We start from the raw sequence: 25,578 nt of genomic DNA, 5'->3' as shown, positions 1-25,578 counted from the left end.
AATGGTATTTTATTTTTAAAAAAATATTTATCTATTTGGCTGCATTGGGTCTTAGTTGCGGCATGCAGGATCTTTCATTGCAGCACGTGGGCTTCTCTCTAGTACGTGGGCTCTCTAGTTGTGGCCAGTGGGCTCTAGAGTGCCCGGGCTTAGTTGCCCCACGGCATGTGGGATCTTAGTTCCCCGACCAGGGATCGAACCCACGTTCCCTGCATTGTAAGGGGGATTCTTAACCACTGGACCACTAGGGAAGTCCCTGTAAATGGTATTTTAAAACTATTTTCAATTTCTAATAGTTCACTGCTAGTATATAGTAATACAATTGATTTTTTCCTTATTAAACTTGTGTGCTGCAACTTTGCTAATAAACTCATGTATTCTGCTAGCCTTTTCGTAGATTCTATTGCATTTTTAACATAGATGGCAGTGTTGTCTGCTAATAGTTTCATTTCTTCTTTTCTGATATGGATTCCTTATTTCTTTTTCTTGTCTTATGGTTTTGTTGAGGACCTCTCCAGTACAGCGTTGAATAGAAGTGGTTAGAGCCAATATCTGTGTTTTATGCGTCGTCTTAGGGGGAAGGTATTCAGTCTTTCATCATTAGGTTTAATATTGGATGTAGGTTTTTCAGAGATACCTTTATCATGTTTAGGAAGTTACTTTTGCTGGGAGCTTTTATCAGGAATGGATGTTGGATTTTTCAGATTTTTTGTGTGTCTTTTGAGATGGTGGATTTTGTCAAAATTTTTCGTGTGGTTTTTTTTTCTTTTTTAGTTTGTTAATGTGATTAATATGATTTTTCAAATGTTAAATCAACTCTGTGTTCCTGGGATAAACTCCACTTGGCAATGATGTATTATCCTTTTAATATATTATTGGATTTGATTTGATAACATTTTGTTCAGAATTTCTGTATCTATATTCACGAGGGATATTATTGGTCTCTAATTTTCTTGTACAGTGTTTGTCTTGTTTTAGTATCAAGGTAGTGCTTACCTCATGGAATGAATTGTGAAATATTTTCTGCTTTTCCAATTGTTTTTGGAAGAGTTTTGTGTAGTACTGGCATTATTTCTTCCTTAAATGTTTGGTTAGAATTACCAGTGAACTTATCTGGGCCTGGAGATTTCTTTGTGGGAAAGTTTATAATGGCAAGTCCGATTTTTAAAATATATATAGGACTATTCAGATTATCTATTTTTGAGTGAGCTTTGATAGTTTGTCTTTCAGGGAATTTGTCCATTTCATCCGAATTCTCAAATTTATTGACATAAAATTGTTCAAAACATTCCCTTATTCTTCTTTTAAAAAGCTGTGGTAAAATATACATAACATGAAGTTAACCATTTTAATCAATTTTAAGTGTACAATTCAAGTGCTGTTAAATGTATTTACAATGTTGTGCAATCATTACCATTAACCATTTTCAGAACTTTTTCATCTTCCCAAACAGAAACTCTGTATCTATTAAATAGTTACTCCCCATTCCCCAGCCCACCTGTTTCCACCCCAAGCCCTGGTAATTGCTATTTTACTTTCTGTCTTAGTATTTGTGTGTTCTAGGTACCTCAAATAAGTGGAATCATGCAAATATTTCCTTTTTGGTCTGACTTTTTCACTTAGCATAATGTTTTCAGGTTCATCTATCTTGTAGCATGTATCAGAATTTCACTCCTTTTTATGGCTGAATAATATTCCATTGCATGTGTATACTATATTTTTTTTATCTATTCATAAACATTGATGGACATTTGGTGTGTTTCTACGTTTTGACTGTTGTGAACAGTGCTACTATGAGCTTTGGTGTACAAATGTCTGAGTCCCTGCTTTCAGTTCTTTTGGGTATATACCTCAAGAGTACAATTGCTGGATCATGTGGTAATTCTATGTTTAAAGTTTTGTGGAATTTTTATCCTTTTAATATCTATAGAATTTGTAGTGAGTTTACTTTCCATTACTGATACTGGTAATTTGGGTCTTCTTTCTTTTTTCCTGATAAGCTTGGCTAGAGGTTACTGATTTTATTGCTCTCAGAGAACAAGGTTTTGGTTTCATTGATTTTCTCTATTGTTTTTCTGCTTTCTGTTTTACTCATTTCTATCATTCTTCTGCTTACTTTGGGTTTAATTTGGTCTTTTCTAGTTTCTTAGGGTAGAAGCTGAGGTCATTGATTTGAGAGCTTCTCTTGTAATATAGCTGCTTAGTGCTTCATTTCCCTCTAAGCACTGCTTTAGTGGCATCCCCCCCAAATTTTTTTTTAATAAATTTATTTTATTTATTTATTTTTGGTTGTATTGGGTCTTTGTTGCTGCGTGGGGCTTCCTCTAGTTGCAGGGAGCAGGGGCTACTCTTCACTGTGGTGCGCAGACTTCTCATTGCGGTGGCTTCCCTTGTTGCGGAGCATAGGCTCTAGGTGTGCGGGTTTCAGTAGTTGTGGCACACAGGTTCAGTAGTTGTGGCTTGTGACTCTAGAGTGCAGGCTGAGCAGTTGCGGCTCATGGGCTTAGTTGCTCGGCAGCATGTGGGATCTTCCCGGACCAGGGCTTGAACCTGTGTCCCCTGCATTGGCAGGCAAATTCTTAACCACTGTGCCACTAGGGAAGCCCATCCCACAAATTTTGATACGGTGCAGTTTTCATTTTCATTCAGTTCAAAGTATTTTCTAACTTACTTCTTTAACCCATGAGTTACTTAATTATTTTCCAGATATTTGGGATTTTCCAGGTGTCTGTCTTTATCAATTTCTGATTTGATTCCATTGTGGTTAGAACTTTGTATTTTATAAGGCCTGAATCCTTTTAAATTGATTGCAGTTTATTTTATGGCTCAGAATATGGATTGTCTTGATAAATGTTCTATGTGCACTTGAAAAGAATATGTATTCCTGCTGTTGGGTGGAGTGTTCTATACATTTCAGATTAGATTGAGTTGATTGATAGTGTTCCTTATTGATTTTGTATCCTTCCTGATTTTCTGTCTACTGTTTCTGTCAATTATTGAGAGAAAGCATCCATCTGTCATTGTAGATTTATCTGTTTCTTTTTGCAGTTCTATTAGTTTTTGTGTCATGTATTTTGACTGTTATTATGTACACAAACATTGAGGATTGTTACGTCTTCTGGATAAACTGAATGCTTCTTCATTATGAAATGACCTTTATCTCTGGCAGTATTCTTGCCTATGAAATCTACTTAGTTCTGATATCAACCTTTCTTTTGATTATTGTTATTAGCAACGTATATCTTTTTCCATCCTTTGACCTGTTTGTACCTTTGTATTTCTACTGTACCTTTTTTGGTAGGCAGCATATAGTTTGGCTCTAAGAGCAAGACCTATCTGATGATCTCTGCCTTTTAATTATAGTATTTAGGCTGTATGTATTTAATGTGATTATTAATGTGGTTTGGTTTAAATCAGTCCTCTTACTATTTGTTGTTATTGTTTTGGTCCTATCTGTTTTGTTGTACTTTCTTTTGAAATAATTAAGTATATTTTATGAATCCATTCTATCTCCTTTGTTGGCCTATGAGCTATTAACTTTGTCTTGGTTATTGTATTGGTTTCTTTTAGGATTAATAGTACATAGCTTTAACTTGTCACAATCTGTCTTATCCTCTAAAACCCCTGCTGTGGATAAACAATACTTTCTTCGATAAGAAAGTTGTAATAAACTAATTATTTTTCCTGAGCCTTTCCTGTTCTGGAAATTTGTATTCTTTCATGGTTTAATAAGTGTCAGCCAGGCTCTTCTAGAAATACTTAAGAAGGCAGCATCAGCCTTGAACACTAGCATTATTTCCTAAAGTCATTTCTATAAGTTGCTGTTCAGGAGTATTTCCAAATTCATGGTAATTTATTTATAGCACTAACTTTGCTCTGAGGGTGTATTCAGAATGAATATTCCACGTGGGGCCACAGTCTGAGAAAAGATAAGATATAATGTTTTACCCATTAATGATAGTCTCACAAACTTTTTGCTCCTCAGGATATATCCATTAAGCAGAAAGGGCAGGTGATTTTACAGAAGAGGAAACCAAGGGCCCAAGAGCTAAGATGACTTACCCCCAGCTCATTCAGTATGTCAGTGACAAAATTGGAACCCAAACCCTGGTCTCTTTCCTTGGTGCCACACAACTTCACACTCATCTTTGACCTGCTATCACTGTCATAATCACCTTTTCCTTAGGTGTTCTGGCCAGAGGTAGCCTAGAGGCAGCTTGGTGTTTCCCAAGGGAAGTTTTTGCTTTCTGGCCAGGCTAGGGAGGTTGGGATTAGTAGCTGAGTAAACCATAAGCGACAGAACAAATCTGACAGGGAAGTGTTTTCTTTCCAGCATTAATCAAGAAATGGAGTGTGGCTAATTTCTATTTGTAGCTGAAATGTAATACATTCTGTTCAAAGGGAAATCATCGGAGATGGTGCAAGCCAGTGGCTGAATATATTTGTATGCAGATGATCAAATTCTGTGGAGTGTCAGAGGACCTGGTTTCAACTGGAGTTCCCTCTCATTATTTTAGCGACTGGACTGTTTTTTTTATATCTTTGAACCGTAGGTCCTAGGTTCTCTGATTTTTAACTAACAAGAATGAAGAAGCAAATTCTTTGAAGTATTGAGAGCCAGAGGGTGCAGCAGGATGCGTGGAAGTAATCTTGACCAGGAATCAATAAGATCTGTCTTCTAGGTCTAGCTCTGTCCTTGAGTCACTACATGATTTGAGGCAAAGCATTTAAATACTCTGAACCTCAGTAGTAATAATACTTCATAGCATTGCTGAGAACATTAAATGAGATATTGGTAGAGTGTTTAGCACTGTGTGGTACTTTGCTTAATTAATTGCAACTCTTCTTACCTTTATACTTCTGGTACCTAACTCTGTAACCTTGGGCAGCTGTCTTTCTTCATTTGAATTCACTTTCTCCATTTCTAAAAACTGAACTAGTTAGTTGTATCTTAGGACCTTTCCAACTCTGACCTTTTAAGATACCATGAATTGGCTAACCTTCTGCAAGCTGGTATCCTCCTGGCATTGTTGTGGTTATAATGGTCATCAGGATCTGACAGAGATTAGACTGTGGTGTTGATTCTGACTTGCTCTTTTTTATTTGTTTTTTAAACACAGACTACTACGTACACCCGACGGGGCCATGGGACATGCACCAGCCCAGGCTGCTCCTTCACATATGTCACGAGGCACAAACCACCTAAGTGCCCTACCTGTGGTAACTTCCTAGGAGGGAAGTGGATCCCAAAGGTAAAGTTCATTGGCCATCACTGCTTTGGAAACCCCACAAAGTAGGCTTATTATTCCCTTTAAGAACAGATGACTTAAATTAATATTCATTTAATTTTCTGACGACACAAATAAGTCAGTTTCTTTCTTTTTAAAAAGAAAGAATAAAATGTTATCCGTAATCTCATACCATCCAAAGAAAAGCTATTGTTAAGATTTCAGTATATTTTCTTCCAGTCTTTTTCTGTGGATATACAAGTTCTGTATCTTGCCTTTTTTTCCTTTAACATATCATGCCATTAAATATTCTTCAAAAACATTATCTGTAATTGCTTCATAGTTTTCCATGAATGACTACACCATGTTAAATCATTCATTTCTTGTTAGGGTTACATTTTTAACAATCCACCCTCCACACTGACTGCTTAGCTATTCACACGCACAGCGCACATCTCATTCCCTAGCTCAGAGTCCTTTTAGTTTCATATAGTTCCTATTAAAAGTGGAGGTCTTTAACCCGATATTCAGGTCTCCCATAGCTTAACGTTCCAGATGTATACCTCTGTCTCCAAATAAATGATGCTCAGTAAATAAATGAGCGTCACAGCTGAGCCCCTGTGACGTTCAGTTCAGCACATGTTCGTTACCTGTTGTATGCTGACTACATGAATCATACATACTTGCCACATTTTTGATATAAATTATTTAGGGACAAAAGGACTAGAATAGTCAGGTGGTTTTATAGAGGAGATGGTTTGGAAACATGAGTAGAATTTGGATAGATAGAAGAGGAAAGAAGGCGTTGTTTTTGTGAAAGTAGCTTAGGTTAGGATTGTGTTCGTCATGTGTTTGATTCATGGTCCAAACTCAGTTCTGTAGAGAAAACTTAAATAGCAGCATACTTAAGTTCCTTTGGGCGGTTTCCACAGAACAACTCTCAGAAAATTACTGGATGGTGACTTTTGCCCTCTGGCTGAGTGTTGGAGTTCAGGATAGCACCGATTTCGGAGGCAGAATAGGTTAATAATTAAGAATACAATTCTGGAGTCAGCTTCCTCAGTTCAAACCCTACTTCCCAAGTATTTAGCTTTGTAACCCTGGGCAAGTCATTTTATGTCTCTGTTCTTGATTTAGGCTTCCTTTCATTTGTAAATGGAAGTTAACAATAGTGCCTACCTCATTAGGGTTATTGGAGGGGTCAGATGAAATGATCCATGCGAAGTGGATGGCACATTCCTAGTGTATTAAATATTCAATCCTCAGTAGCGCTTCACTGCTTCCATTGTTGGCAGCAATATAATTAATATTAACAGCAACAGTAGAGACAATTAACATTTCAAGGGGCAGGAAGTACCTAGGGCCTTGTGGAGTTTTTAGTGTGCACTGTGAAGCCATTTCGTTTATTCCTACCCTAATTATTCTCCCAAAATGTACTTCCCCAGCTGCAGTAGGAAGATTGAATTGGATAGTTGTTGGACTCCTCCTTGGTCCTTCTTCACTGATGCACAGCAGGTCTGTCAAATGACCTTATTTCCTGTGCTTTTGCATGAAAGAGTGTAACCGATCCTGTGCCTAGTCTGCTTCAGATTCTGTTTTTACTTTGGTTTTCTTTCCTTTTTCATTTTGCCTTTTTTCCCCCTTTGATTGAATAACTTTTGAGCCATTCTCTTTTTGAGATCAAACTCATGACATGAAAACAATTTTTTTCTTAGCTACTTGTCCTGTCTTTACTTGCTAAGTCAGAATATTCTTCCCAAAGGTTTTTGCAAGAATTACCATGTAAAGAGCAGATACTGTGATTTCTAAATCTCATAGGAACAGAATACCTGAGTGTGAGAAGAAAAAAGGTAACAATGTAGCATCAATGCACTTAAAATTTTAGAGATAAAGGTGACGTTGGTTATCAGCTAGCTCAACTCCCAAATTTCCAGCTAAGGAAAAAGAGATTCAGGAGAAGTGACTGGTTACATTCACATTGCTAATTATGCTGTCGCCTTTTCCACTAAACCATACTTCTCAGGCATTGCTGTGCTGTTTACCTGCAGAATCTTAAGATTTCCTGAGTTCTGATTTTTGAAAGAGCAATTATAAATAGTTTCTAAAAGCTCCAAATGTGTCCATGCCAGTCAGGAAATGACTCACCTTTTCTTATATTGTTCTGGAGTTCATACTGGCTAAAATTAGCCCAAGCAACGTGGCACAGTTCCCAGTGAGTTGGATGGAACAAAAGATGGTATATAAGGCTCAAGGTATGGTATATAGCTCAAGGCCTCATTACTGTGGGCTCTCTGATAGCAGTAATTGAGGTCTCTGGTCGAGGAACTGGTAGTATTTGCCTTCCATCTTGAAAGAAAGTGACATCTAAAAAGGGTAGGCTGAGTTAAGGAAATGTGAGATCACCAGCTGGAGTTTTTTGCTCTGATTGCTTAAATATCCAGTCTTCCTGCAAAGAATTTTTGTCTATAGCCTACTTAGTGGGCAGTGTTCTGCTCAAAGTTCTCATCTCAGGGGTTTAGTTTATCTTGTCTCCTGTTTTTCTGCTGACTCTTCCTTCTTTAGCAGTCAGTAAGCTCAGTACAGTTTACTTGGAATTTTTCTTGTCCTCATGGTTTGTAATTGTGTGTTAGAATCTGAGAATGCTTTACTGGAGATTTCTTAAGGTTGTCTATATTGATTCTTAACCAGAGGCACCGTGTTGCCCAGAGGGACTTCTGAAATGTAAGGGGTTTTTGATAGTCAGTGACTGGGAGATAATACTGAAATTTAATGGCATTGGGCACAGATGCTGAATTTCCTGTGAAGTGCAGGGGGTCCTGCACCTCCACCATGAAGAGCTGGGCCACCCAAAAGGCTATCTTGCTGCTGTTGACAAACACAGAGCTCTCTTATTCCATAATGGGAAATGAGGAATCAGATGAAGCTTGCCTTAGGTGACATAAGCAATTAGGTTGAAGCAGAGCCTAGACAGAGTGCAGCTTTTGTGTTTTGTCTCCTAGTTTATAGTGCCTTTCACTATTCACGTGGAAGGAAAAAACCTTTGAGACCTACCACAGAGATGAACACTTAATTTTTTTTTTTTTTTTTGGCCGTGTTGGGTCTTCGTTGCTGCGTGCAGTCTTTCTCTAGTTGCGGTGAGCGGGGGCTACTCTTCGTTGCAGTGCACGGGCTTCTTATTGTGGTGGCTTCTCTTGTTGTGGAGTACGGGCTCTAGGCACGTGGGCTTCAGTAGTTGCAGCATGTGGGCTCAGTAGTTGTGGCATGGGGGCCCTAGAGCCCGCGGGCTCTAGCGTGCAAGCTTAGTAGTTGTGGCCCTCGGGCTTAGTTGCTCCGTGGCATGTGGGATCTTCCCAGACCAGGGATTGAACCCGTGTCCCCTGCATTGGCAGGCGGATTCCTAACCACTGCACCACCAGGGAAGTCCACTGTTAAATTTTTTTAAGTGTTCGTGTGTACATATATGTATGTAAACCTCGGGTCTGTCTGAGATAGCAGCAGCTGGTATTTTTAGTGAGTCGGAACCTTTTCTAGCATGTAATTAACGTGTGTGATCTGATTTGACCCAGTGAGAAGTTTGTGGTGTATGTGTAAATCAGCCTTACGCTGACTTTTAGGACTCAACCTGAAAAAATCTGGGAAAAAGATGAGAGTTTTCCCCAGTGGAGTTGCAAGCATTCAGTCTTTGCGACATTGTGACCACATTGTGATTAAGTGAGTCTCATAAAGGGACCACCAAGGTAAACAACCTAATACTTCTAGGCCCAATATGGCAGTATATCAGCCTCTTTGTAGACATAAAGGAGAGGGCCTTGAACAATCAAAGGTCGAGGTAAAACAATGTCAGCATTTGTTCGCTGAAACTTGAAGAAACATGTCGTTAAGAAATTTATTAGAATAGGCTTATCCTAACTCGGACATTGAATGCAGTGGTGAAAGGGAACTGGAATCAGAAGACTTAGGTTCAGGCCAGTTTTATACTTGGGACCTGAAGTCAGCCTCTTCCTTTCTCAGCCTCAGCTTCTTATATGTTGCTCATACATTATTGTTACAAGGGTCAAATGGGAGAATATTTGTAAATGTGTTGTCAACTGTAAAATGCTATATGCATGAAAGGTTTTCTTTTTTTTTCTAGGAAAAGCCAGCCAAAGTCAAAGTGGAACTGACTTCTGGAGTCTCCTCCAAAGGCTCTGTGGTTAAAAGAAATCAGCAGCCTCTCACCTCCGAGCAAAATTCTGCTAAGGAAAACTCTTCCAAACTGACTCTGGAGAACTCAGAAGCTGTAAGCCAGCTCCTAAGTATAGCTCCTCAAAGAGACGTGGGTGAGGAGAATGAGTGGGAGGAAGTGATCATCTCAGATGCCCATGTTTTGGTCAAGGAAACTCCTGGGAATCGTGGTACAGCAGTCATTAAGAAGCCAGTGGTCAAGAGTGGTGTGCAGCGTGAGGTCTCTCTGGGGACAACTGAGAATGACAGTCCTGGACTAGACGTGCCACCACCAGCTGAGGGGACCAGCACCTCCAATTCACTCCCTGCTCCTAAAAAGCCTACAGGGTAACCCAATGTGTTTATTTTTTTCCCCCTATTTTTAAAAACATTTATATATTTATTTATTTATTATTTTTTTGGCTGCGTCAGATCTTAGTTGCGGCACATTGGGATCTTCTGTTGCAGCGTGTGGGCTCTTCGTTGCTGTGCGCTGGCTTCTTTCTAGTTGTGGCGCGTGAGCTCCAGAGCGTGCAGGCTCAGTAGTTGCAGCATGCGAGCTCTCTAGTTGTGGTGCGCAGGCTCCAGAGCACGTGGGCTCTGCAGTTGTGGCATGCGGGCTCTGTAGTTGTGGTGCGTGAGCTTAGTTGCCCCGCGGCATGTGGGAATCTTAGTTCCCTGACCAGGGATCGAACCAGCGTCCCCTGCATTGCAAGATGGATTCTTAACCACTGGACCACCAGGGAAGTCCCCCAATGTGTTTATATATTACAGCATTGTGTTTAGAACAGCAGCTTGCGTAGTGCCCTGTGTTTATTTTGTCCCATATCCTTACAGCATTCCTGAGAGAGATAGCAGAGCCCAATTCATGGTTTGTATTTTAGAGATACAGAAGCTGAGGCCTAGAGACATTTATTTGCCTGTCCTCCTGCACTCTGCTGTCTATTCACTGCTGTCCCGTCCCTTATACATCTCTTCTTGTCAGTCTCCCTAAAGCAGTTATTACAGAGTCTTGTTGGTACAGGCTGTGGGCAATGTTACAAACCTAGTGTCCAATTCTGGATATTGCATTTGAAAAGAGAAGCCTTATTAGGGCATCTTTATATAATAAAGATTCCTGTCCTGGTGGTCAGAGAACTAAATTCTGGTTGTGACTCTGTCCAGGGCTTCTGTTTGACCGTGGGCATAGTCACTTCATACCCATTTTCCCCTCTGAAAAATCTTGAGTTGGGTGTTATAAAAAAGAATCGTATCCTCAATGGCTGACCACACAGCCTGAAAAAGGTTGTGTGTAAAGCTTGCAGCCCAGTGCCTTGCAGATAGGAGAGGTCTGTAAGTGTGGGCTGTTTTTCCTCCCTTCCTTGAAGGCTTTCTCACCTTAGAGGCTTGACTGAATTCTCCATGTATGTAGCTCCTTTACAGAGGCAGCTATGGTCTTAAAATGGAAGGCTCTTTTTTGTTTATATCATTGGTTCTCAAAGGGGAGCAGTACCCCAGGGGACATTGTGGCAATGTTTGGAGACATGTTTGGTTGATACCACTGGGGAGGGAGTGCTACTGTCATCAAGTGGGTAGAGGCCACAGGATGCTGCTAAACATCCTACAATGCACAGGACAGCCTCTTGCAACAGAGAATTATTTGGCCCAAAATGTTAGTAGTGCCAAGGTTTAGAAATTCTGGTTTATATTATTACGAGTAAAAAAACTTTTATTGTTGAATAGAAAATATATTCACATAGTTCAGACTGAAAAAGTGTAAGGAATATACACTGAAACAAATCTCCTTTCAGTCCCGTCCTTGGGTGCTCCATTCCCATTTCCCAGAGACAATATTCCCAACTTTCTGTGTTTGGGGGGATAATTTTAAGTATATGCAAACAAATAGGAGTGTATGTGTGTTTATAATTAATATCGTTAAATTTTAGAAGTCAAGATGTCGAAGTATGTATGTCACGCTACCATTTGTGTAAAGAAAGGTAGGGAAAAAATACATGTGTGTACACACACATATATATATACATGTACATAGTTGACTCTTGAATAGACATGGACTTGAACTGCGTGGGTCCACTTACACGTGGATTTTTTTCAGTATGTATGTACTACAGTACTACATGGTGTGCAGTTGGTTGAATCTGCCAGATGTGGAACCCTGGATATGGAGGGCTGTGAAGTTATCAGTGGACTTTTGACTCTGTGGGGGTCAGTGCCCCTAATACGTGCTGTTCAAGGTCAGCTGTGTGTGTGCGTGTGTGTGTGATATATATTTTTCCCCCTACCTTTTTTTTTTTTTTTTTTTTTTTTTTTTTTGCAGTACATGGGCCTCTCCCATTGCGGAGCACAGGCTCCAGACGCGCAGGCTCAGCGGCCATGGGTCACAGGCCCAGCCGCTCCGCGGCATGTAGGATCTTCCCAGACCGGGGCATGAACCAGCGTCCCCCGCATCGGCAGGCAGACTCCCAACCACTGCGCCACCAGGGAAGCCCCCCCCACCTTTCTTTACACAAATGGTAGCATAACATACATACTTTGACATCTTGTCTTTTAAAATTTAACAGTATACTTTGAGATGGTTCCGTGTCCTTAGAGAATGAAGCTGTGCACTTTGGGGCAGGTGAAGCACTTTAGCAAATGTGTATTGAGGCCTTCTATGGGCAGACTTTATGCTCAACACTGGAGCTACAAAGATGAAGAAAACATGAACCTTGTTCCCCAGGGTCTCTCAGCCGCCCTCATGTGGGAGACTGATACACTTTAAATACTTGGGCTGATTAGAGGCAGATTAGATGTTATAACTACAGTAGCTATTGATATCCCTCACTGTAGGCACTGTTTTGCACTTTTTTATCTTTATAATGACCCCATGAAATACATGTAATTGCATATTACAAACGAGGTAAACAGAAGAGTAAGATTTCTTGCCCAGGGTTACACAGCTATTTAATGGTTTAATTAATGTCTAAAGCCTGACAGTTTAACCAGGACATTATTCTAATAAAGTGATATCTGAAGATTGCACTTCGGTTTTCTTCCCCCTGGTCTGGAATTTCTAGGAGAGCTCCCTTCTTGTTTTTTTTCAGAGTTGACCTGCTTATTCCTGTGCCCAGAGCCCCAGAGCTTAAAGGCAGAGCACGGGGCAAGCCCTCGTTACTGGCTGCAGCAAGACCCATGAGAGCAATTCTTCCAGCCCCAGCTAACGTGGGTCGAGGCAGCAGCATGGGACTGCCCAGGGCCAGGCAGGCCTTTCCCCTGAGTGGTAAGGTCTGGGACAGACTCGGGAGGAGGGACTCTCTAAAGGGAAGGGGACAGGAGTGGGGGTTGAGCATGGAGATGAGAGACTTAGGGAGACTCTGAATGCACTTAAGTCACCAGTCTGGCTCCTGGTTGTTTCAGATAAGACTCCCTCTGTGAGGACTTGTGGCCTGAAGCCAAGCACGCTGAAGCAGCTGGGCCAGCCCATCCAACAGCCATCTAGCACTGGTGAGGTGAAGGTAAGACCCTTTCCGCAGAGGGGGAGCCATCTGTTGGGGGGGCGGCTGACAGCTCCGAGAACAGGACTTCCATTGAGTGTCTCAAAGCCATAGGCAAAAAGCCTATTCTTAACACTGGTAGAACTGTGGGAGGAGGGTTAGCATGAATGAGTTATCTGTTTTTTAATTAGTTTCTTTTTCTGGTTATAAAAATGAATGCATGTTTTAAAATTTTTATTTAGAAATAATTAAAACAAGAAAACTTGCAAGAGTAAAAGTAGTACAAAGAGCACCCATGTACTCTTTACCTAGTTACCTGTTGTTAACATATTAGCCCATTTTGCATTATCATTTGTGCTCATTTGTCTTCCCCATTGTGTGTGTGTGTATATATGTATGTTTAAAATACACATAATTTAAAGGTAACATGGCCTTTTACTCTTTAATGCTTCAGTGTGTATTTCCTAAGACTAGAGATATTCTGTTACTGAAACATTGATACTTTATCATTTGTATTCCAGTTTCGTCGGTTTTACCCAGTTGTGTCCTTTATAGCATTTTCTACGTTAGAACAGGATCCGATCTAGGCTTATATGCTGCATTTAGTTGTCATGTCTTTTTAGAAAAAATGAATGCATGGTTGTTATAGAAAATAAAGAAAATTCAGGTAAGGCAGAAAGAAAATAAGTCTCTTCTGATCCTGCCACCCAGAAATAACTGTTATTGATGGTCTGGTGTGCGCTCATTCAGCCAAGTTCTTTCCTGCATTAGTCTGTGTTTATCTTTTAAATGTAATTTTTAAACCTAAAAGCATGGCTCTTTCTCCATGTACTGGTTTGTAACCAGTACAGTTCATTCCATTTAATGATAGAGCTATTAAAGATTTCTCAGGTGTCAAAATTGCATGTGTTCAAGTATATTTATTATTAGATTTTTTTTTTTTAGTTGTTTCGCCATTTGTGACTTGAATATGATCAAAGATCCCTAAATCAGCACTTTTGAGAGCATAGCCGTCAGTAACAAACACATTTCTACATCACAGCCCGGTAAATATATACATATATATACACATGAAAAGTTTAATGAAGCTATGCCCTTATTTTATGCAGTCATTTTTCCATTTCTTTTTCCAAAATGCTGGTTTCAGCCCATTAAGTTAATTTCACAATCCCTCAGTTTGAAATTGAAAACCCTGACATGGACCAAATTGGAATAGGAGTATCAAGTCTGCCATCTCCCTTGCCATGTGCTCTCTGTCAGGGAACTGCTTTTGTTTGATAGTTCTAAATTTGCCCCAACAAGGCTATCAGCCAGCTTCTACTTTGAAGGTTGATCTGTTTTCACCCAAATGTGGTGTCACCACTGGGTGCATGTGTGATCTTGGGGAATAGAAGGACGGTAATCGAGTCTGCTTCAGCTGCTTCCTAGATTTCCAGCCCTTAGATTCCCTTCATGTGTGTAAATTCCCAGTCTTCTGTGTAGTTTCCTTTTAATTGGCAAATTGGGTATTTGTTAAAAAGCCATAAACCCTTTTACTAGTCTTAAACCCGTTAAGTTACATGAAATCTTATGTTCTGAAAATTAACTTAAATTCATTATTACAGAATAATTATTTTTAATTTAGAATGCTTTCGTCATCTTTTCTTTTTTACATTCCATATAGAACATTTGAAAATTTTTATAGATAGTGGTAAAATGGAAAACAACCATGATCTTTCCCTCAACCTGTGACACTTTAGTGAATAATCTTTCAAACTTCTTGTTTTTTTTTTTTTTTTTTTTTGGCCGTGCCATGCAGGTTGCAGGTTGCAGGTTGCAGGATCTTAGTTCCCTGGCCAGGGATTGAACCCAGACCCCCAGCAGTGGAAGTGTGGCGTCCTAACCACTGGACCACCAGGGAATTCCCCAGACTTCTTTATGTCAGCATAATTCAACCACATAGTTGTGTACAGAGCTATTACATTGTAAATCAGACTCATAGTGTTTCTGATATGCAGTGTTAGAAGCTGTGCAAAAGAGTGTGGGAACCCCTGGAGTTGAAAGTGACACTCAACCTTTGGTGGGCTGGTGACTGCTGACTAGCATTCCAGAGGGCTCATTTGGAGCGTAGCTCTACAAATGCCTGGGCAACTGTTTCCTCAAGCTGTTTCAGGACACAGGACCTCAGGAGTTTGACTGAGGTTCAGAAGCACTAAAATAATTTGTTTTGATCTACAGCTACCAAATGGCCCAGCCAACAGGACATCTCAGGTGAAAGTTGTAGAGGTCAAGCCTGATATGTTTCCTCCATATAAGTATAGCTGCACCGTCACACTGGTAAGTGCAGACAGGTGATGGGTTGACATAGAGGTGGTTTGATTGTGTGGTTGAGAGTGAGTAGGAGTCTGAGGTGGGTGGGGAGTGGTACTTGGGAGTGAGAGTAGGGTGAGGGCTAGATCATAGATTCTGAAGATCCTGTCAGTGGGTACAGATGATAGCTACTGGGTGAATCATCTAGGTTTGCTCTTTTTCCCAGATGAGATCCATGAAGTGTAGGCCAGCTGAGACCAGGATACTTCTTTTGAGAGTAGCTGGAGATGAGAATCCAGTCTAGCTTCAACATTCAGTCTTTGGACCTTTGGACCTTTTAGCCTCAAAAGTGTGGTCTACATATAAGTTCGAGAAATGTATTTTTTTCCTCCCTAAAACAGTCACATTCAGTACTAGTATCTGAAAGGGTTTGAGAAGTGCTTTAGTGAAGCAACTTTTGTTTAGCCTGGTGTTTCTCACCAAGGTTTTCCCTCCCCCACTTTTATTTTTAACATAACACATGTTAACATCCCAATAAATGAATGTGTGACTCTGGGGTCGTCCTTTTGCAGGGTAAGCAGCCTGGAGCAGTGGAGTAAACACTGGGTGTCGAAAGACCTAGTCCAAAAGTGGTTCTGGCTCTGCTGCTAGCATGGCATCTAACCTTGAGCAAGGCTCTTTCCTTCTCTGGTCCTCAGTTTTCAGTCTGTAAAATACTCTGTTGGTTTAGAAAGCATGTTAGGGCTTCTCTTGCTCAACGTTCTCTAGTTTTGTTGATCCTTAAGGTACCAATCAGCCAGGTATCATTTGGCAGTTTCCCTGGATGAGTAAGATACACAGATCTTGAGAAAGCAGCTAGATTTTTAAAAATTCAGAAACTTTATTGAGCACCTGCTCTGTGCCATGCCCTGTGCTAGGATTCAGTAGCAACAAGACAGCGCATAGTATGGTGGGTCAGTGCCTCATCTGGCCTGATCCTTGGGGAGAGTGTCTCTCTTATCCTAGAGAGCTGCTCAGGCTTCTTCTTCTAAAGACCTAATTACTACCTTCTCCATGCCATCCATCCCTTCACTATCTCTTCCGTTTGGCTATGAGAGGCCACTAGGGATACCATCTGGTGGGAACTGCCCAGGACCTTCTCTTCGGCTAATTAGACTGTAGCTTGTCGTAGGAGTCTAGGTGCCAGAGGTTTGAGCTTAAATAGTCCAGAAGTCACAATTTATCTTCATTGGAGCTTGAAATCTTTGGTTCACCACAGTCTCTGGCACTCTGTTAGAACAGGCCTGTTTCACTCTGCTGATTGCCTGGACCCTGAAGGCAGTTGAATTTCTGACCTTTGAGATTCAACTCACTTGTTTCACAGATAGGGAAGGACTTGCCACAATTATTTAGGCTGTATTAAGACTGAAAGGGGATAGCTGCAGAAAAAGTGTCTTGCTTCAAGGCTCTTGGAGAGTTCGTCTAAATCTGGTTTTGTGATTGCCCTCTCTGTTTTACCCACAGCAGGTCATCCTGATTCTCGGCTCTGCCCAGGTGTAAGTTGACTTGTAGAATTGAACTGCAGTCTTACTTTTTTAGGATTTGGGCCTGGCTACATCAAGAGGTCGGGGAAAGTGCAAGAATCCCTCTTGTAGCTATGTCTACACCAATCGGCATAAACCGCGGATTTGTCCCAGCTGTGGTTTTAACCTTGCCAAAGACCGGACTGAGAAAACCGCCAAGGTTCTCGTGAGTTCCTTCCCCAAACACGCCCCACAGCCTTGGATTGGGCTCTGTTAGCAGACCAGCTTTAGGAGAAATAAAAGGATTTCTTAGTACACAGTAGTAGTTAGCACCCGAACTGGAACCAAGTTACAGGTTCTGAACCTGGGCAAGTGCCTTCTTTCTGGGCTTCCTTGTCCTCTTTGCCAAGCTGTGGGGGCTGACCAGATACCTTGATCTCTGTGAACCTTCTAGCTCAGTGGACCAAAAGTTCATTCACGGGGGTGCCGGGGGGAAGCCAACATGGGTCTTAAAGAGGATTCTGAAGAAGAGAGGGGTGGAAGGGTTACATCCTTTTAGCTCTGAGGCTAGTGAAGGGCCTGTAAATAGAATTTTGGTAAATACAGAGTGCCAACCCCAGGACATTGTAGATGAGATTACTGCTTCTCAGGTTTCTTGCAGAGCATTTGGCCAACCACAAAGCTTTCCTTCTAGCAGTGTGGCAGGCCTCCTCCCTGAAGTTGGGCCAAACTGTTTGGATAGTAAAACACATTCCACTTGGCTTCTTAGGGCTTGTTTTTTGTTGTTGTTGTTTGTTGGTTTATTAGAACCCGGGAAAATAGGCAGTTTCAGAGGGCCTCTGAATTTCCACATGTGAATTTTTTTAAGTGAACAGAAAGATGTAGTACCTAAGGCAGGGAATAGAATGACTAGGATGAGGGTAAGAAGAGAGATGTCATTCATCCGCTTTGCAGGGAAAGAGGATGGCACGCGGAACAACAGGTCAGGATCCAAGATGGAGCCTGGTTACTCCAGATCTCAGCTGCACCTCACAAGATGTGCAGGATGTGGGTGGAAGGGGAAGGCATGCCATATACTCAGGGACTAGTATGAGCAGAAGTGAAGAGGTAGGGAGTCTGGTGTTCGTTCCGTTGGGTTAGAGGAGAGAGTGTGTGGGGAGGATTATGGAAAACAAGTCTTGAAAGGCAGATTGGGGCCATATCATGGACGATCTTTAATGCTAAGACCTGGCAGTTTATTTTTTAGGCAGTGGGGTCACACTGAATGTTCTTGAGTCAGGGAGAGACCCAGAAGGTTATGTCAGGAGGTCAGGGAGTTTGGGAGTGGACAGGACTGAGGGGGGTGGGGACTGCCTCTAGCTAAGTTTTCTGTGCATATGGAGGGGAGGGGCTTTCTGGCAGATGAATCTCACCCCCTTGATCTTCAGGTCTGTGCTTGAGATGGTGTTCTGAGGTTATCATCTTTGTGAGAAAGGGAAGTGGAACTAAAGTAAAGGAAAAAAACACTGAGACTAGGAATTGAGAGACCTGCCTGGGAGTGACCCTAAGCTGCTCGCTTTCCCTCTCCTGAATTTTTGTTTCCCCGTCAGTAAAACAAGGCAGGCAAGGTGGATTAGATCTGGGCATTTTATTCTCAGGGCCATGAGCCCTAGAGAACACTCAGAATTGAGCTTAAAGGAGTCTGTAAACCCTTGAAATTGCATGTAAAATGGTTCCATACCTTCCATCATATTCTGTTGTCCCACACGGTGCCCTCTGCTGGCAGTGAGCTTTCCTTTTGGCTTCTCCATGTGTTTAATGTGCTCCGCTTCACGTTAAAAGCATCGACCACACCCTGTCTTTTTTTTTTCCTTCAAGAAAGTGCATGTTATTTAATAAATAGGGATGATTGTAGTGTAATATAAAGAAAACTGATTTAGATCTACAACTTACACCCCAAATGAACTCCATGTCAATTATTTGGTTATAGAAATGCAAAAAGAAAAAAAAAAAAGTAAAGCATTAGTTACAAAAAATAAAGTTATGCTACCATTCCCAGAATTTAAATGAAGTATGAAGAAACATTATAACATTGTATTACTCAGACATCCTTTGTTTGTTTAAACTATTTCCTTAAGTCAGTTTCCCAGAGTAAAACTGTTGGTGCACACACACACAACACACATTTTCGTGGTTCTTGATAGGTGTTGAGAATCAAATTCAGAGCACATGTTTTTGACAAATATGAGAATACATATTTCTAGACAGAATTAAACAAAATATCTGAACTAAAGCCCATCTAGAACATCATACATTCTGTAATTACAGCAGATGAAATTAGAAATAACCTGTGTGTCCACCATTGAAATAAAATAAATTATAACATATATTTATAACTAAATATTAAGATGTTGCATAAAAAGATAAATATAAAGATTAGTCTGCAAAATGGAAATGGTTTATGATCTAATAAGTGAAAAAATTTAGATGGTATGGGTAGTTTGATTAGAACTCTGTAGAAATGTGGATATAAAGGTTCTAAGGAAGCATAGAGAAATAGAAAATATTGACCACACCCTGTCTTGACTCTCTGTTAGCTCCCTGTGAGACCGAGATTACTTGTAGGACAGGTGTGTCTGTTGCCCCCATACTACTACTTTTTTTTTTTTTTTTTTTGTGGTACGTGGGCCTCTCACTGTTGGGGCCTCTCCTGTTGCGGAGCACAGGCTCCGGACGCGCAGGCTCAGCGGCCATGGCTCACGGGCCCAGCCGCTCTGCGGCATGTGGGATCTTCCCGGACCGGGGCACGAACCTGTGTCCCCTGCATCTGCCGGCGGACTCTCAACCACTGCGCCACCAGGGAAGCCCCGATACTACTACTTTTTATTTCCCCCACTGGCCGCGTGGTTTGTGGGATCTTAGTTCCCAAACCAGGGATTGAACCTGGGCCCTCAGCTGTGAGAGCGAGGAGCCCTAACCACTGGACCACCCAGGGAATTCCCAGCTCCCATACTTCTAATGCTGGAGCTTACATATATAATGTGTCAGTCCATGATTATGGAATGGAATTGAGTTCTGTGTAGGTAGATGGCTCTGAACATTACTTTTTCCTGTTTCGTTGTAGCTGTTGATGTGACTTACAGTGTGAAAATGGATGTTGGTCTCTAGATCTGGAATGATGAGGTGACTTAACTTTCCAGGTTAGACAGGAGTTATCTAGGCACCTTTTGCCAATTGGTTTCAAATCCCACTCTTACTATATTCTTCTATCTTGGGCTAACTGGTAGCTGCTTACCACCATGACCCTCATCTTCAGACATTCCCTCACCTTCTAATTCTCTAAATTTTGGAGAAGCAAAATATAATTTTTGTTTTCCACAAAATAAAACACTGGTCAGAAACCCAAGGTCCTTTGTGTACCTTCTCTTTGGAGTCCTCTGGTGACCATACATTTCCTGTGCAGTTTGTTGCCAGTGGCTGTAATTAAGACCACAACATCTCTGGGCTGGAATGATCTTCATTCCTTTCCATCTTTCATCTGTGGCTCAGAGCCAAAGGATAGTACGCTTTCCAACCGATCTTCCAGCCCATGATTCAACATAGTCCTGACTGGGAACACACAGCCTCCTGGGGCAACTCATTCTAGTGTCACTCAGCTCTTCTACAGCCATTCATTCATTCTTTCTTTCAGCAAGCATGTATTGAATGTCTATTATTGGTCAGGCTTTGGGGGCTACAAAGATGAATAAGACATGGCCACTTCCCTCTAGGAGCTTACAGTCTAGTTGGGGGGAAAGATAGGTAACCAAACTTACAGATAGTGAGACGAGTTGTCGTAGTTATACTGAGTAATAAGTTGTTACTAAGCAGTTAACTTCTATAAAACAAAATAATGTGTCTAGCAAATATGAAGTAGCATCTTTTGTGTGCTCTCATGGTGGTATTGGGAATCAGTAAATAAGCAGGGCAGTGGACTGGTTTACCAACTGTGAGAAAATGAAATCTGCAATAAAGGAGTGGACTCTGGGAGCAAGAAGGAGGGCTTGATTTCACACTGCATTTGCACAAGGGATCAGGGAGGGACCTCCATTGAAAAGGGACCTGCCTCAGAAGGACCTGTTTCAGTGAGTGTTTCAGAACCTTGTTTCCTGGAAGCCTCTGACTGGTGTATAAAGTTCCCTTGTACCAAGAAGCCACACACTATTAAAGATAAATGCTTTAAGCTGTATAGGTACTTGTTTATAAATCATAATTACCATTCATAGAATTTTTGTTGCAATACTATCTCATTTACTGTACAACAACTCTAGGAGATTATTAGTATTTTGATCCTTCATTTCGTAGGTGAGGAAATTGAGGCTCAGAAAGATTAAGTAAATTGCTGTGGGTCACCCATATATATAGCTGTTCAGTGGCCTAACCAGAATTGAACCCCTGGACTGTTATCCTCCAAACCCAATACCCGGTGAATGGGAGCTGACTCTTGAAACCATTACCAAGAGGTGCGTATAATCCTCTCGTTCTACTGGTAGAGAAACAGCGCTAGAGAGAGAAAACACTTGCCGTGAGTCACACAGTGAGTTATTAGCTGAGTTGGTTAGGAACCTAGGTTTCCCAGCTCTCAGTCATGGGCCCATCTCTCTGCCACTCATGGTTTTGGCCTCACGCTGGCTCTTTATGTCCTGGGCGCTTAGTGATCAATCCACTCTCTTCAGGAGGCGAGCTCACCACTCTCGGATGTGCTGAGCGCCACAGAGCCCCTGACCGCAGCCCAGAGGGAGATCCAGCGCCAGTCAACGCTGCAGCTGCTGCGCAAAGTCCTGCAGATTCCTGAGAACGAGTCAGAGCTGGCTGAGGTCTTCGCCTTGATTCATGAACTCAATAGCTCTCGACTCGTCCTGTCCAACGTGAGTGAGGAGACAGTCACCATCGAGCAGACTTCTTGGTCGAATTATTATGAGTCTCCATCCACGCAGTGCCTTCTCTGTAGCAGCCCATTGTTCAAAGGGGGACAAAAGTAAGCACCTCTTTCAGATTTACCCTTCCCGAGCTGCCCCATCTTACATGGCCTGTACTGCCCCTTCAAATACCTTTAAGGCTATAACCTTTGAAGATGTTCTTCTCAGCTTTTCTTAAGGTTTCCTTTACTTTTCCAATTGTCAGAAATAAAATAATAATGATAATACTGATTATCCATCATTTCTATTGAAATGTTACTATCACCAACTTAGGATTTAGTTTACTTCTGGACTGCCTGGCATAATGCTTGGATTTGGGAATTCATTGGGGTTGGTTAAATTGGGTTATAAGTTCAGAATTATATTAACTTGAGGGGTGATTCTATAGGCCAGTCCAGGGAAGTGGGAACACCCACCTAGAAAATCCTTGGAACGCAAGGTCCAACACCTTCATTTGCCTACTATATTTAAAGTCTTGAGGATTTTTGCCATTGATCATTGAGCCCAGGAACTGCAGTAAGTTGATTTCCCTTCTGTTTTTTTGTTGATGTTCTTGGTACTAGCTCCCTGGCCGGGCCCCAGGAGTGCTGGCTGCTGACAGCCAGCTGGCTGCAGGTGGTGACTGCCCAGGTGAAGATGTGTCTGAATCCCCATTGTTTGGCCCTGCACAGCTTCATGGACATCTATACAGGTGGGTGCCAGCCTTTTTTCCCTCAGAGGGCATGTTTGAGAACAGCGTCTGTGGGTCAGACCTCTAGTCCTTTGAGACTGGATCTTCTCTCAGATAGGGCTTCTGAGGAAGAGGGTGGTTTTTCCTCCTGGATATCTCAGCCCCAGAAGATTCCGTTTATCTCAGAAGTGTTAGGACTCTCTTATCAGTGCTCTTTAAACAAAGTTAATTGTAAAATAACAGATCTTCGTTGTGGAAAAAACAAAATGCTGACAAGTAAAAAGAAACTAAAAATCACTAGTAATCCTACTGCCGTGAGATGAACACTTAATATTGTGCTCTGTAGTCTTTCAGATGTGTTATTCATCCCTGCAGAATAAAAGAAGATATAGGATTTATAGATCTATAGTTTTTCTTTGAACAAAAGTGGGGCTGTGCTGGATGTTGTTTTGGAGTGTTCTTTTTAAATACAGTGATGTATCATGGACATCTTCCTATGCCAGCAAGTGGAGAAATACATGACCATTTTTAAGGAGTGTGTGATGTTGCATTTTATAGTCCTCTTAATAATTAAGTCTTTTGTACAGCCTTAATTATTTCCTTTGGGCAAATGCCCAAAAGTGGAATTGCTGCATATTCACCCTTTCCTTCCATTCATTCATCAGCATCATTCATTGAACACTGACCATGTACCAACCACTCTGAAAATTTGAATCTTGGGTTTTATATGTAGAATGGAGTGCTGAAGATTAAAGAGTATTTATTACTCTCCTTGTCTTCAGAATCTTATGGTGCCTTATTTTGAATTCATGCTTTTATTGTCTTGTTTTGCCAGATTGAGTTTGTACTACTTTATGCTCTTGTCAGCAGTTAATGAGAATGCCATTTCCCTGCAGTCTGTCTCAGCCTGTAATACCTAGGGTTTATATATATATTTTTTAATTTTAACTTTAAATTTACATGCAGTAAAATTTGCTTTGCTGTTGTGCAGTTCTGTGAGTTCTGACAAATGCACTGAGTTGTGTAACTCCCACCACAATCAGTATATAGAACAGTTCCATCACCTCACAACATTCTTTTTCTGTCCCTTTGTAATCAAACCCACCCCTCACCCCTAACCTCTAGCAACCATTTGATGTTTTCTTCATTCCGTATAGTTCTATCTTTCCAGAGCATCATACAAATCTATAGTACCATTTTGAGTTTGGCTTCTTTCACTAAGTGTAATGCCTTTGAAATTCATCCATATTGTTCTTTGTATCAGTAGATTGTTCCTTTTTATTGTTGAGTAGCTTTCCATTGTGTGGAGCACCACACTTGATTTATCTGTTCACTCCTTGAAGGACGTTTGGGATTTTACCAGTCTTTGGCAGTTATGAATAGAGTTGCTGTAAACATTCATGTATAGGCTTTTTTTTATTATTGGAGGACAGTTGCTTTACAATGTTGTGTTAGTTTCTACTATACAGCAAAGTGAATCAGCTATACGTATACATATATCCCCTCCTTTTTGGATTTCCTTCCCATTTAGGTCACCACAGAGCACTGAGTAGAGTTCCTTGTGCTATACAGTAGGTTCTCGTTAGTTATCTCTTTTATACATAGTATCAATAGTGTATATATGGCAATCCCAATCTCCCAATTCATTCCACACACACCCCCCTTTCCTCTTTGGTATCCGTATGTTTGTTCTCTACATCTGTTCATGTATAGGCTTTTGTGTAAACAAAAATTTTCATTTCTTTTGGGTAAATACCCTAGGAGTCAGATTGCTGTGCCATGTGATAAGTGTATATTTAATTTTATAAGAAATCGCCAAACCGTTTACCTAAATGTTGCTGCCATTTTTCATTCCCTCTAACAATGGGTGAGAGTTCCAGTTTGCCTCACTTGTCAGCACTTGGTAATGTCTAGTTTTTTGTGTGTGTTTTAGCCATTCTAATAGGTGTGTGTAGTAGTAACTCATTGTGGTTTCAGTTTCTATTTCCTCAATGACTAATGATGTTGAGCATCTTTTCATGGGCTTATTTGCCATCTGTATTTCTTTGGTGAAGTACCTGTTCCATCTTTGGCCCATTGAACTGGGTTGTTTTCTTGCTGTTGAGTTTTAAATGTTCTTTATATAGTCTGGATACAGGTCCTTTGTCAGATAAGTGATTTGCAGATACTTTATACTTTATTATGGTCTGTGGCTTGTAGTCTCATTCTCTTAACACAATCTCCCACAGAGCGAAAGTTCTTAATTAAGGACCAATTCATCATTTTTTTCTTTTAGAGATTGTTTTTGATGTTATTGCTAAGATGTCTTTACCTAGGTGGAGGTCATAAGTATTTTTCCTATGTTTTCTGCTAAAAATTTTATAATTTATCGTTTACATTTAAGTCTATGATCCATTTTTAATTGATTTTTATATAAAGTATGAGGCCCAGATTGAAGGTTTTTTTCTCCATTTGGACATCCATTTCTTTCACCATTTGTTGAAAAGTAGTCCTTTCTCCTTTGAATTGCCTTTGCTCCTTTATTGGAAATCGATTGACCATGTATGTGTGGGTCTATTTCTGCACCCTGTTCTATTGGTTTATGCTGTCTATCCTTTAGCAAATACCGCACGTTGTCTTGATTACTGCAGCTTTGTAGTAAGTCTTATAGTCAGGTAGTGTGAATCCTCCAACCTTGTTTTTCCTGAATTGTTTTAACTGTTTAGTTTCTTGCATTCCCATATAAATTTTAGAATCAGCTTGTTAGTGTCTACAGAATCCTGCTAGAATTTTTTTTTTTTTTTTTTGCTGTACGCGGGCCTCTCACTGTTGTGGCCTCTCCCGTTGCGGAGCACAGGCTCTGGACGCGCAGGCTCAGCGGCCACGGCTCACGGGCCCAGCTGCTCCGCGGCACGTGGGATCCTCCCAGACCGGGGCATGAACCCGCGTCTCCCACATCGGCAGGCGGACTCTCAACCACTGCGCCACCAGGGAAGCCCCCCTGCTAGAATTTTAATTGGGATTGTGTTAAATCTGTATATCGGTTTGGGGATGTTTGACATGCTTAAAGATACTGAGTCTTCCAATCCGTGAACATGGTCTATCTCTCCATTTTATTACATTTTCTTTTGTTTTTCTCATCAGTGTTTTGTTGTTTCCAGCATATAGTTCCGGTACATATTTTGTTAGCTTATACTAAATGACATGGTTCAATTTCTAACTGTTCAGTGCTAGTATAGAAATACAATTGGGTTTTGTCTATTGATTTTATTCAGTGACCTTGCAAAACTCACTTATTAA

The 25,578-nt window shown here is 41.0% G+C and overlaps 1 protein-coding gene across 9 annotated transcripts in view; it reads left to right on the top strand.

The window, feature by feature from the left end:
• The window catches only part of HMGXB3 (HMG-box containing 3), an 83,322-nt gene that overhangs the window by 10,372 nt on the left and 47,372 nt on the right, over positions 1 to 25,578 (top strand). For 7 of the 9 annotated variants that reach the window (XR_009518940.1, XR_009518938.1, XR_009518939.1 and 4 more), the window contains 8 exons: positions 5,121 to 5,252; positions 9,361 to 9,779; positions 12,512 to 12,687; positions 12,825 to 12,922; positions 15,119 to 15,217; positions 16,769 to 16,918; positions 21,387 to 21,688; positions 22,193 to 22,320. Coding sequence is in view for 6 of the 9 variants with exons in the window: in XM_060008539.2 (XP_059864522.1) it covers positions 5,121 to 5,252; positions 9,361 to 9,779; positions 12,512 to 12,687; positions 12,825 to 12,922; positions 15,119 to 15,217; positions 16,769 to 16,918; positions 21,387 to 21,688; positions 22,193 to 22,320 (1,504 nt within the window). In the remaining 3 variants the exon portion in view is untranslated. The remainder of the gene's footprint in view (positions 1 to 5,120; positions 5,253 to 9,360; positions 9,780 to 12,511; positions 12,688 to 12,824; positions 12,923 to 15,118; positions 15,218 to 16,768; positions 16,919 to 21,386; positions 21,689 to 22,192; positions 22,321 to 25,578) is intronic. The other 2 variants (XM_060008541.1, XM_060008537.1) reach the window with 2 other exon arrangements.

The sequence above is a fragment of the Delphinus delphis genome, chromosome 3 (assembly GCF_949987515.2).
Source record: "Delphinus delphis chromosome 3, mDelDel1.2, whole genome shotgun sequence".
NCBI lineage: Eukaryota > Metazoa > Chordata > Mammalia > Artiodactyla > Delphinidae > Delphinus > Delphinus delphis.
This window is presented reverse-complemented; position numbering and strand designations above follow the sequence as displayed.